General features: G+C 34.1%; 1 protein-coding gene across 1 annotated transcript in view; it reads right to left on the bottom strand.

Annotated features, from left to right (window-relative positions):
* Positions 1-14,259, bottom strand: part of GRIK2 (glutamate ionotropic receptor kainate type subunit 2) — a 767,698-nt gene that overhangs the window by 262,169 nt on the left and 491,270 nt on the right. Inside the window, exon 10 of the mRNA XM_044676594.1 lies at positions 5,352-5,558. Within this exon, the coding sequence (XP_044532529.1) occupies positions 5,352-5,558 (207 nt within the window). The remainder of the gene's footprint in view (positions 1-5,351; positions 5,559-14,259) is intronic.

Genomic DNA, 14,259 nt, shown 5'->3' with positions numbered 1-14,259 from the left:
ATATGGAACAGTAAATACAAGACATATGCTATTCATGCCTCTCCCATGCACCAACTGTGTGGTCCTGGGTGAGTCACCTAACATCCCTAAGCCTCAGTTTCTTCTTCTATATAATGGAGATAATTCCTCAGTCATCCTCCTAGAGATGTTGAGTTGAGCAAATATGTATATGTCAGTCAATAAATATTAAGTGCCTACTATGTGATAAGCACTGGGCTTAGTATTAGAATACAGTATAAAGAAAAGTAAAAAAATAATAAAATGCCCTAGTCAAAAAGCTTACGGTCAAATGAGAGAAACAAGGTGAAAAATTATGGAGAAACAAGTTAAATAAAGGGTAAATTTGAAATAATCAACAGAGAATGAAAGGGGATTAGGAAAAACTTCGAGCAGAAGGTGAGACTTAAGCAGAGATATGAAGAAAGCAAAGGAAGCCAGGAAATAGAAATAAGAAGGGAAAGAATGCCAAGGACAGGGAATAGCCTGTGAAAATCCCCACTCAGGAGGAGGAAGTTTCTTGTTAGAGGAACTGTGAGGAGGTATGTAAAAATATGTTGTAAATTGTAATGCATTCTATGGGGCAGCAGAGTGGTGCAGTGGATAGAGTGCTAGACTTGAAGTCAGGAATACCTGAATTAAAATCTGACCTGAGACTCATACTAGCTATATGATCCAGAACAAGTCATTTAATCTCTATTTGCCTCAATTTCCTCCTCCATAAAATGTGGATAATAATAGCACCTACCTCCCAGAGTTGTTGGGTGGATCAAAGGAGGCAATGATTATAAAGTGTTTAGAATATTTCCTGGTGACATAAGAGCTACATAAGTGTTAGCTAGTAGTGATGCTAGTGGTAGTATTTTCCTTATAACACTATTACATCTACATTGTACAGGCATGCCCAGAATTCTGCCCTCTTTGCCTCTGCTTCTTAGACATCCTAGTTGCCTTTAAGGTTCAGCCTATGTACTATCTCCTACAAGAAGTGTTTCCTGATCTCTCTGATCATTAGTACATTTTCCATTCCTTAAAATTATTTTGTATTTGCCTAGGCACATACACACACATTGTTGTTGTTGCTTTCACTTATTTTAGTTTACAGGATATTCCAAATATGTTAATGTAGTTTTAAACTTTCAAAACTTAAACTTCCTCAGAGGAGAGACTGTTTAATCTTGGTCCTTGTTACTGAGCACAGGCTCAAAATAGCAAAGTAAGCACAAGGACTGGTAATTAGTTGGCATGGGAGGAAAGTGTGGCTGGTGCAAAGTCTAGATGTAATGGCTTATTGAAGCAATCACTAATCATGAAACAATAAATAAATAAGCAACATGGAGCAAGACCATGGTTATTCAGAGAAAGCAGAGCTTCTATTTCATCTTGAAGCAAACATACCAAGAAATGTGGTCTGGCATACCACCTGCTGGCATAAATTCCAAGGATGTAAGATGCCACTTTGAAATCCAAAAAGAATGTCCTTACTTTCATACAAATAAAGAAATATAAAGAAAAAGACAATACTAAGTTGGTAATTTCATGTAGCAAATTTCCTCCTCAGCCTCCACTGAATCTAATAAAAGCAATGCAAAAGCTTTCAAAGATTCCTTTGGGAGATGAAGCAAAATCTCTCCAGAAATCCTACTTTCAACCTTTTGGTTGTATCTACTAGAAAGATAGGTTTCAATGAATACAATCTGGTCTCAAGTCAGTAAGACCTAAGTTCAAATCCAGCTTCAGAAACTCCTTGGGGAACCTTGGACAAGTCAGTTAATCTCTGTCTGCCTCAGTCTCCTCATCTTTCAAAAAGAGATTCAAATACCATTTATTTCACAGAACTGTTATGACGATAAGTTAAATCCTTAGCATGGTACCTGTCTTAACTACTTTATTCAGATGAATTTATAAACTCTATTGCTCAATGGACTCTGTATGTATTTTTAAAATAATAATAAATATATTTAAGATAGCTATTTTAATTCTGACTCACAAAGTTTGGGAAAGATTATCAAAATGATTCTTAATTTTCTGAGTCTATCATTATTTTTTCTCTCTTGCTATCCTATAGAACCATTGCCATACAACTAAGTCCACATTATTTAATTGTTTGATCTTCCTTACCACAGTTGACATGATTATTTGTTTTTATCTTCTGGCATGCCATAGTTTAGAGTATTTTAGGGCTTCTATATCAAGTGCAAAGCTCATTAAAAATGAGAATAGTGGGTTTCTCTGACTCAAGGATCTCTCTCCATGCCAGTCCATCCTCTACTCAGCTGTCAAATTAATCTTCCTGAGGCACGGATCTGAATATGTTACTCCATTCTTCAATCAACTCCAGTTCAGTTAGAAATTAATAAATGTACATTGACTTATTAACTGCCCAAAGAGGGAATAAAAGTCGTATTGAAAATTTGCTAATAGTTAACAACTGATATTCAGACCAAAGCGAAGTATTATATAAAATAGGACAAGTCCTCTTTATCTCTTTTATCTCTCTATTGTCACATTTTCTTTTCTCTCCACTCATTGTTGATCTACCCTCTATGTTTGAATGACCTAATCTGTCACAGGCCTGATGCCAGCTATGGGGCACATTTTCTCTACGGTGTAATCTCAGAAAGCTAGATTCAAATAATCAACCCCAGCTGTAAACATTATCATCCTATCAGTGATTCCTGCCTCCAGCTCTCACACATGCTGTGTGGGCTCAGGAACAATATAATTCATGACATCAGATGAATGCAGATTCTAGTTTTCACATTCACTCAATACAAAGAGGAGGAGAAGAATCAGGGAGAGACACTTGGATCACATTAACAAGAGTGTCATAGCTAAAAGTGCTCTATCCAGCCTCAACCAGCCTCTCTGCTTACATTTACACTTGTCTTACCAGAATGTAGAGCTTGTTCAGATTTAAAGTATGTTAGTCCCCTTGCTAGTCTCTACCTCCTCTAAATAATTTAGCAGAATTTCTGATGCAAACAGCCTGTCCTTGATGAAGCTGTTTCCAAAAGGTCAAGAGAGGACCCTAACCCAGGAAAATCTCTGATGACTCCAACACTTTTCTAACTTCGTCTTTCTTTAAGAGTGTCCCATTCTCTCTCCTGTATTAAATTTCCCTATGATACATATCGTTGGGAGGCACTGGGATTAATAATAGACGGTTAAAGCAAAAGAATGGAAAGTGTAAATAAAAATTGAGAAATAATCCATAGTTTATGAAGATATAAGAAAATGTATGATACCTCTAATCATTTTACATACCTACATGGTCATTCTAGATAAATTCTTGAAAGAACACACTCTTTTAAGGGATACAAAAGTTGTATGCTTATAGCTGACTAATTTTTTTTCAAAGAGAAATTGGCTTGGAATGTATTTGAAGGAAAAATAGTAAACAGATTGGTTTTCTAAAGAGCTCTAGGAATATGAGTGCTTTGTTACTATAGCAGAATGTACATTTTTGCAGTATTAGGGGGAAAATCTTTGCACAGAATCCACCGTAGATTGAATTTACCTCTTGATAGGAGAGATGGTGGGGAGGGGCAGGGAAGAGAATTTCAACATTAAATAACCAACTACTTCAATATAAATCATATATTAAGCAACTTTATTTTGAAATAATCTGTTTTTAATGAAACTTCTATTTCTCCTCCTCAGTGGCCTTCATTTAAACATTCTCTGGGATGCTTCTATCTGATTCCAGGATTTGCTCTTATGAATATATCTTCTCAATAAACAAGGCAACCTCACCTTTTTCCCCTCTTGTTTCTTCTAATACATTTTACCCATATAAAACTCTATATAATGTAGTCATAGGATTCATCCCACTATGTCACAGCGATACCTATGAGGTGAAATTATCTCCCTTGAGTGAGGACCTCTAATTCCTTTGCTTTGTTGTCTAAATTTTGGCATTGTGCATAACCATTTATGGTTTGGGATATATTTAATGTCTCTTTTTCAACCTTACTTTTTTAGTATTCTCACACATTAAACTCCTGGCCCTCTACCATGTACTCTGCAATCCAGTGACATTGCTTTCCTTATTGTGCCTCACAAAAGACACTTCATCTCCATACTCTGTGCATTTCATTGCTGTCTCCCAACCCAGAAAGTTCTTTTTTATTCCTGCTTATGGCTTCTCTGACTTCCTTCAATTTAAAACTAATAGTCTACCTTCTACCTTCTTTCCTGATTCATTTAAATTCTAATGGCTTTGCTCTCTTAATTATCTCCTGTTCTTCATTTGTATATGTTGCTTATATACATACCATGTCTTCTCATTATCTATGAACTTCTTAAGAGCAAGAACTGACTTTGGCCTTTCTTTATATGCCCAGTACTTAATAGCATAATACCTGGCATATAGTAGTCACTTAATAAATGTTTATTGACTGACTAAAAGCCAAAGAAAGGAGAATTTACAGAAGAATGTGTATACACATTCAGAAGTTTATACTAATTAACTTGTGTTTCTAGTAACATATTTTTAGGACACTGAGAAAGCATATTCTTGTACTTGACATTTTTGGCAATGAGATCTTATTCATAACACAATGCAGCTTAGCTTTAATACATACCTATGATGATCCAATGCCTTAATATTAAGAAAATTGTCAAAATAAATGCAAATTGTCAAAACAAGAGAAGCCAAAGTCAATGACATAGTTTTACAAAGATTAGACTATGTTTCCAAGAGTGGAATTTACTGAGAAATTATGCTTTGGAGGGACTAAAAGGAAAGGATTCCTGACTTATTCAACTACATACCATTGCCTATAAGATTATCAGTTTTGACTCTCACTGGAATGCACTGCTGCTTCTATGTGCTTTGCTATTAGTGTTTTATTTAATTTTTTTTTAAAAAATGAAAACTCATCATAAGACTCAAATGTATATTTCTTCATATCCTAGAATTGCATGTAGAATTTTTTCATTCTTATCAAGATAAGATTTGTCAGAATAATTTGGCAACTATTGTGTTTTCCTCTTTAGAAAAGTTTTTTTCAAAGAAAAATTAATGATAGTTTATATCTTATACTCCATGCTTAGGAGGTAATTTGATTGTAATAAGGAAGAAATCAAATTCAACATTAGAAAATCAAAATATAACAAAAATGCAGGAGTTTTCCAGATTTTGAAACACTAAATACTGGTTAACTTAGGATATAAAAACTGACCATTGTCCTTCGTATAAATACCAAACACAATGACAATGTGTCTTCTAATAAAATAAAACAACATTCAAATTTAACAACAAATACTGGCTATTAAACATATATATTGGATGATGAGAGGCTCATTTAACATTTAAAAAGTTGTTTCTATAAGAAAATTGAAAAACTTACATGATCAATTAGTTCTCGAACCATTCCATTCCACTGTCCATTAACATCATCCTGGGCTCCATATTTTCCATCTTCCACAAGTCTAATCTCATAGGTAAAACCAAGGATTGTAGCTAGTTCCCTGAGGAGGTCAATGCAATATCCCTCAAATCGATCATTCCCATATAGGGGCTTATCAGACTTCTTGAACATAACATAGGGTTCTTCCTACAAATGATTGAAAAAAAAGGTAAGAGTTTCAGTTAATCACCACATTTGCACACCATAGAAGTCATGGATTTTTACTCTACAACTGTAAGTATCAATGGCTGTTTGGTATGGGTATCATTACTTGAATTTTAACTATTGTTTTTATGACTGAAAGTAATTTGATAGGTCAGATTGCTCAGAAAATAGTTGTCTTTCTTTAGAGAGATTTGAAAAGCAATGTGCCTATAGTATGGATTTAAGAGGTGGTACACAACGCCTACTTCAAAATATTACCTATGGTCTTCCGTGTAACCATTTTCTCCTTCTATTCAGGTCACCATTATTCATTCCTATGAATTAAATCTGAAGGCAGAGCATTTTCAACAAAGGGTATAATGAAAATACACCTTATCTAAAGAAAAGACACCTATATTTAGAGAAAAAAAGCAAACTTTGGGAGTATGTATTTATTAGCAAGAATGCATTGATCAGAACTGTGATTTTGGAAGGCACAGAGAATTTTTCCCAGAGGGAACAAGTTGCAAATTAGGTACATTTAACTGTGAAGTTTAAGTATGGCAACAAAAAAGAGTCCATTGGTGAGTAGAGGAAGGGCACTGAACACACAAAGCAATATTAGCTTCTATAATCCAGTATAAACCTGAAATTCGTATGAAGCAAAGAGGAAGATGGATAGCAAAGTGGGCAAGTGGCTAAAAGATAAGAGAGAATAAGATTATTTCACATTTCTGCTTAAAGCAATCCTGTTTTTGAATGTATGATACTTGTTTGTGTTCCATGGAAAAATAGATGAGACTATAACTTAATTATTATTGAGAAATACTATAGATTACATAAAACTTACTTATCTTGGTCAAATTTACACTAACTCACAGAGACATTATAGGAAGGCTTTTAATATATTTTCATGATTTTGGTTTGTTTGTTTTTTCTATTTTAATAAAATTAGAATAGATTCCACAGTGATGGAGACCTAACATTTCTTACTTGACTTTCATCCTTCTTAATGAGTATCCCTAAGCTGTTGTACTACAGAAATGATATTTTCTCTAGTCAATTGATGGACACAATCCAAATCTCAATGTCTAAAAGCATAAGATGTTAAAATTTTACCCTACAAAAGCCTAATCTTTGATATGATATAATAAATTTTCCCCCAACAATAATTTAACATATTTTAATATCATATGATATATTCAAAGTGGTGCACTTTGACTTTTCAATGTGTCAGAGTGATTTGGGTAGAAACATGAGAGAATAGTTCAATGGAGTTTTATTTTGTTCTCCATGTGAATTTTGGTGCTCTACAACTTTCTTTGTTTTTACCTGGAAATACTGTTATAAAACAAGTGTCAAATTTCTTTAGCCTAGAGCTAACTGAAACACTTAGGATAATTAGAAAAGCATTAGTAAAATTTGAAGGAATGCTTTATTTTCCTTTCTTTTTTGTGTAAAGTATGTAGGTATAGCCCTGAAATTTTTTTCCAAAATAATTTTGTTACTGGATATTTTGTTTCGATGTTGAAAGAGTACTGACTGCTGAAATTCCATAATTTTCTTATCTCCTCTTAATTATCCTGTCAGTAGAGAAAGTCAAGAGTTAGCATTTTACTTCCTTCCTTAATGAGTTCAAGTTAGCTCATAGTTTCTCTCTCCCCCTCCCAATCTCAAGCCCTCAAAATAGAGCATTTCGACATATATGTTTATGACTCCCCCCAAAACCCTAACTTTCCAGATCCTCAATCAATTTGGTTTTTGTCACCTACATCTCTAGGAGAAGATGACAGCCTTGATCATGTCATTTAATACATGTTCTATTTCCTTGTATACAAACTCTGAAATTCCATTATGGGATGATGTTTTTTTTCACTCATTTCATCTTTCTCTATGCCTTACCATACCTAACTCTGTTCTACATCATCAATGTTACCTCTCTTCAGTTCTTTCCCAGGTCATTCATTACCACTGCACATTTCTCCTTTTTCTTTGATGACTCCTTGGTGAGCTAACTCAACTGTACGCTATCCTCTTCCCTTGAATCCCTTGCTCCTTTGCCTCCCATTAATGATGCCTTGCAAAACCAACACCAATAATATATCTTAAACTTATGAGATGCAACACAGTTGGAGGAAATCATGAAAGTGATTTTTACCATGCCTGCCACAAATTAATATTATATAATTGTAACTGAGTCCTGATTGCATGAAGGCAGATATTTCATTTTGACCTATTTTTTCCACTACTCTACTCCCATGAGAGACCATTGTCTTTACTCAATGCTTCCTCATTGGCCCTACCTTCACCCACTCAGCTGAGAACCTTACCTCACTTCAGCAAGAAAAACTGAGATCATTCACCAAGAGTTCCATCTCCCTTACAATCTTACATTCGTCAGACATGTTATTCTACCATACACAATCCCAAAAGGACACCCAGATTTTCCCCAGAAGACCCCAGAAACTGCAAGGACAATCCAAATGGGCTCTATTTTATTTTCCCCATTTCCATGGATGAGCCCTTCTGACATATATGGAGAGGCCAAAAGAACAAAGTCTCATGATGATTTTTGTCCAAAAAAGTGTCTTTTTCCATTGTAAAAAAAACCCAAAAAACTCCTCGTTTGATCCTATTATCCCCACCAGTTAACCTTGTATAAAATACCTCCTACAAAGATGAAATGCCTTAAGAATATCATTTTCATTTGGTTCTTTCACTTCCTTTCTTCACTCAACTCTAAACACTTAGCAATTTACCTTTTGGTTTTATCATTCAACTGAAACATCCTTATTCACAGTTATCCATGATGTCCCAATTGAAAAAATGAATGTTTTTTTCCTCAATCCTTATCCTTCTTAACTTATTGCAGTGTTTGATAATGTTGATCATGTTCTTGGTCTGAATAGTCTCTTCTACCTAAATTTTCATGACTTGGTCTATCCTGGTTGTTTTCTCTGCACAACTGCTACTTTTCAGTCTCTTTTATTGGTTCTCACTGGCACTAACCATCCTCAAGGCTGTGTACTTGACCCTATTTTTGCTCTCTATTTTCTCACTTGATAATCTCATCAGTTTTTATATTTCATTTATCATATCTATGCAGATGGTATGTATCAAAATCTATATATTAGCCATAGTCTCTCTGTTGGTTTATAATCATGCATCTCCAACTGCCTCTTGACATCTCAAACCTAATAAACATCCCGAACACATATTCAAAATAGAATTCATTATAATTTCCAGAAAATTCCTCCCATCTTCTTAACTTCCATCTTACTGTCAAATACACCATCGATCTCATAGTCACTCAGGATTACAAACTTTGTATCATTCCCATCCTTGCTTTTTTATCCAATTTTTTGTCAAATGGTTATCATTTCCATCTTCACAGCATCTCCTATATATGTCGCCTTCTCACATTAACATAACCACAGTGCTACGTCATGCTCTAATCACCTCTCATTTGGACTAATAGAATAGTTTACAGTGTCTCCCCACTGAATCCATTTCCCTATTAGCTGCCAAAGTAATTCCTCTAAAGGATAATTCTAACTTATGTTGCCTTCTATTCAATAAGCCCCAATGACTTTCTATCATCTTAAGTATTATATATAAACTTGTCTGTTGGGTCATTTAAAGTTATTTATAATCCGGCCCCTTCCTACCTCTCCATTCTTCTTTGAACTCAGTCCCTTCTACACATTCTATTACCTAGCCACCTGGGACTACTTCCAGTTCACCAAAACATAACATTCCAGGGGTAGCTAGGTGGCTTAGTGGATAGAGCCAGATCTAAAGATGGGATGTCCTAGGTTCAAATCTAAGCTGTGTGATACTGGGCAAGTTACTTAACCCCAATAAACCTAGCCTTTATCACTCTTCTGCCTTAGAACGAATGTGGCTCTAAGATAGAAGGTAAGTGTAAAATAAAAATCTCAATTATCTCCATGACTGGATGTAGACCATTCCCCATGAGTAGAATGCAATAATGCCTCACCTGCACCTCAAAATTTTCTGGATTTTCTTTAAGATTCAGCTCAAAGCCCACATTCTACAGTAGGTGTTCTACAGTCCTGACTAATAGCTAGCACCTTCCCTTTGAGATTATATTCCATCTCTTTTGTATATATCTTTTTTTTTTGGTCATGACTCATTTATTTTTTAATTATTTGAATTTATTGAATTATTGATTATTTGAATTATTGAAAATATATGTAGCATAATAATAAGATAATGCATAAGATTTGCTTTAAATATGTAATAACTTATAATAAATATGCTTATCCAAGAGAAACAAATTCTAACATTAGCTTTGTACAAAATCTATGTCTTGTTCTTTTTCCCCTTCTCCTTCCCCCTCCCCATGAAGACAAGTAATATGACATAGGTTGTACATATGTTACCATATAATACATATTTCTCAGTTCATCATATTGTAAAAAACACATTATTTACTCTAGAGAAAAATTCATAGAGGAAACTGTGAAGAATGTTATATATTCAGTCTGTATTTGGACTCTATCAGTTTTATATATAGAGATGAGAGAGTGAGATATGGTATCTCTCTTTTATAAACTTAATTTTTTACATATTGTCTTCTCCATTAAAATGCCCAGAAGGTAAGGACTATGTTCTTTTTGATGCAGTTGTGATTTTTGATGTAGAAGCTTGTGAGGTAATGCAGTGGAACGTGGGGCTTGGAGTCAAGAAGACCTGAATTCGAACATAGCCTCACACATTAACTAGCTGTATGGCCAGGGCAAGTCACTTAATCTCTGTTTAAGTTTCAGTTTAAACTGTTTCAGTTTCCTCTTCTCCCTCAGTGTTGTCTTGAGGATAAAATGAGATTAATAATTGTAATGTGTTAAGTAGTATGCCTGGCATATAGGTGCTATATAAATGTTAGCTATCATTGTTAGTATTGCAGTTTTGCTAGTCTTTATACCTCTAGTTCTTAACACAGTGACTGAAACGTGCCAAATGGTTAATAAATGCCTGTTTGACTGACTGACTAGTCTCAATTTTGTATACAGCAATGTCACTTGAGCAATTAACTCAGTTCTTCTAATTCTGGGTTTGTTTTTTCCTCTAGAAAATGATGATAGTAACACACTAGCAACTTTATAGAAATGCTGTGTAAATGATGCTTTATAAACTGAAAATTTATAAATACTCGTGAGTTAATATAAGCTAAGATGAAAATATTTGCCTCTATAAATACACTTGGAGTTCCTCAAAAAGACACATTTCTACAATATTTAAGATAAAGCAAATATGTCACCAATTACCTTTAAATCAAGAATGCCCTGAGGTAGAGTTTATATGATGTGTTTATATATTATTACATTTATATGCATATTTCTAGAATCTTCGAAATATCTAATTCTATTTTATGATGGAAATAAGGCAAGGAAGTCTACAGGAGAGGCAGCTTGAATTAATGGGAAAAATGTGATCTTTGAGTCAGAAAGATTCCAAAGCTCAAGTTTTTTACCTTTAACACATAACAGCTACTTGAACTTTTAGGAATCACTTAATATCTCTACTCTAGGCATTTTCACTAAGGCCATAAAGTTGGGGAGCAAAGTCATACAGTAGATAGAGCACTGACCCTGGAGTGAGGAAGAGTTGAATTCAAATCTGCCCTCAGACACTTAATAGCTATGTATCCCTAGACAAGTCAGTTAACCTCTATTTGCCTCAATTTTAAAATGGAGATAGTAAAGATACCTGCCTCAAGGACTACTATAAGAATCAAATGAGATAATATTTGTAAAAAGGACTAAGTACAGTGCCTGGCACATAGTAGGTACTAATACAAATATTGGCAATTATTGAAGTTGAGGAGAAGGTGTTGATCTATGCTAGTAGAAGAGGGAGTCATTGATAGCCTTTGTAACTGATATCACAGGGCAAGGTCAAGAGCAAAACTATAAAAGTAGCTTTAGATTCAATGGAATGAAATAAAAAAAAAATTTCTGAAATTGCTGAGCACAGTGAGTATCAAAGAAGACCATAAAAATGAAATCAATTATAATAAACAGAAAAATACTGAATATGGATATGGCAATCATTTTAGATTCAGTCAGCCTGCTGACTTCTTAGAGTATATATTAAAATCAATATCAAACTAGTTGAATAAAAATGATAAGATGTATGCAAATAAGTAAAAAAAGAAATTTAATTTTAATCGAGTTGCTGATATTGAAAAAACAATAAGAAATAAAAAGGGCAGGAATTAGCAGATATTCAGTTTTCTAGGAAACTTTAACCAGTGTTGATCCATTACTACAGCAAAAAGATCCAAAAAGCCTAGATATTCCCTTAGTAATCAGAGATCCAGAGCTGAAGATAGCAGTATCTGAAACTAGAGAAGAATCAGCCCTAAAGAGTAAACTGCTTGACTAGCTTTAGCTGTAGGTTTGCTTATCAGATTGAACATCTTTTCAGTGAGCTAAAAACTAAAGAAAAAGTGACTTGTCCACTCATGACACTCTCAGAAAGGAAACTTGTGAACACTGCAAATAAAGAAAAAGATTCTTAGGATTAGGAATCACAATGCCTTAAATGTATGAGTAAGGAATAGTAACTGCAAGGCACCACTTGGTTTCATGTGTTCTTTACATTTAAGCCTAATTTATTGTTGTTCAGTCATTTTTCTTTGCATCCAACTCTCTGCAACCTCCATTTGTTTTACTAAACTTGTACTTGAAATAAGAGCACACTCTTCCCAGAGAATGAGCATATGCTGATCAGTACAACATTTTTTTGAGTGTTTGTTTTTTGGAGGCAGCTAGACAGTTTAGTGGAAAGAGCACTGGTCTTGGAATCAGGAAGACAAGTTCAAATTTGGTCACAGACACTTACTAGCTATGTAACTCTGGAAAAGCAACTTAACCTCTGCTTTCCCTTAATCCACTGAAGGAAAAAAATGGCAACTGCTCTAGTATGTTTGCCAAGAAAATCCCATGGACAATATTGGTGTTCAGTGGTCCAACAGATTAGGAAGAATTACCTGAACAACAACAATATCATACCAATTCTTACTTATTTTCAATCTCTCCTTGTCTACTGACTCTTTTCTTAAAGAATACAAACATTTCTGTCTCCACAATCGCGAAAAAAAATCCTCTCTTGATCAATTCAGCCTCACTTATGTCAGTTATTTCTTCTGACTTTGAAAGCTAAATTCCTCAAAAATGTCATATAAAACAGACACCTTCCCTTCCTCTTCTCTCACTATCTTCTAAACCTCCTTGATAAATGGCTTTTGATCTAGCAGAAGTTCACTAGCACATTGGATGGACCGACCTCTTTGTAGGATTTTAGAAATATATAGAAAGTGAAATTCTGAATGGGAGAACATAAGTAAGATGTGCTTTGTCTGAGGGAAGATCTACATTAGGATGATCATAGATTCACAGAAGTAGCAAAGTATCTATTGTTAGAGATCCAAGTTGTTATCACATAGAACCAAAGAGAGCATGTGTGCCATTTCAGAATGTGTAAGCTACAGTTGGAAGTCTTTGTCACACATAATAAACTACCTAAATTTATGTGTCCCATCATTATTTCTGAGACTTGATTAGTACAAAATCTCAAACAGAGGTAAATTATGTAAAGTTCTGGCTGAGCTTTTTATTCATTTCTCTTAGATTCAGCAAAAGGACAAATAATGTCCACAAATAAAATAAGGAGAAAATGGCATCAGAATCAATTACTGTGCCACAAATAACATTCAAAGATTAATGTAATAAACTCTCTTGGACAATTTTCCTATTTTCTCACATCATTTTAAATCTCTGTATCAGCATTTTCCAGGGTTAAAGGTACTTTTTTCTATTGGCATCTGTAATAAAGATTTGTCAGCACTTTCATTATCAAGCACACTTTTAAGAAAGCCAATAAGTCAAATATTTTGTATGTACTGCATTGAAATCTGACATAAACTGAATTCAAAATAATATTTTCCAAAAATGAAATTCACCAAAAGTTTTTTTGGAAAATAATTTAATACAAAATTATTTTGTAATGGTATTTTTGACAATATCTAATTTCTGTCCCTAAAAAGTGTTTAATAGTTACCTCTCAACTGTAATTTGTAGCCTAAATGTTGGAAGATGTTTAGTTGCTTATTTTAAATTTCATATGGGACATCTAGGCAGCTCAGTAGATTGAGAGCCAGGACTAGAGAAAAGAGGTCCTGGGTTCAAATTTGGTCTCAGCCACTCAATAGCTTTGTAGGCAAGTTACTTAATCCCCACTTCCACACTCTTACCACTCTTCTGCCTTGGAAACAATAAATAGTACTGATTCTAAGATAGAAATAAGGTTTATTTTTTTAATCTCATGGAATTCACTCCTCCCACTCATCATATTCCTTCTTCCCATGATGCTCAGATTGGATGTGCTTAGAAAATAAAAATTAGCTTTAACACAAATGTAAATAAAACATAATTAGAAAGACAAATGTCTAAGAAGTATAACTCAATAATGAATTTCTCATTCAAACATAGCTTAAATAATTCTTAGATTATGCACACCATTGCTCTACTACATGAATCTTTCAATAGCCACCAACTCTGGAATCAAATAGCTATCTAAAACTTTAGTCCTATTTTGAGGTATCCCATGAAGTTATTAAAGTTGATCAAAGGATCCTTCTAGGTTTGTGGTTTGCTGGAGAAAAAAATACCACAAA

Source organism: Gracilinanus agilis, chromosome 4, assembly GCF_016433145.1.
Source record: "Gracilinanus agilis isolate LMUSP501 chromosome 4, AgileGrace, whole genome shotgun sequence".
Taxonomy (NCBI): domain Eukaryota; kingdom Metazoa; phylum Chordata; class Mammalia; order Didelphimorphia; family Didelphidae; genus Gracilinanus; species Gracilinanus agilis.
This window is presented reverse-complemented; position numbering and strand designations above follow the sequence as displayed.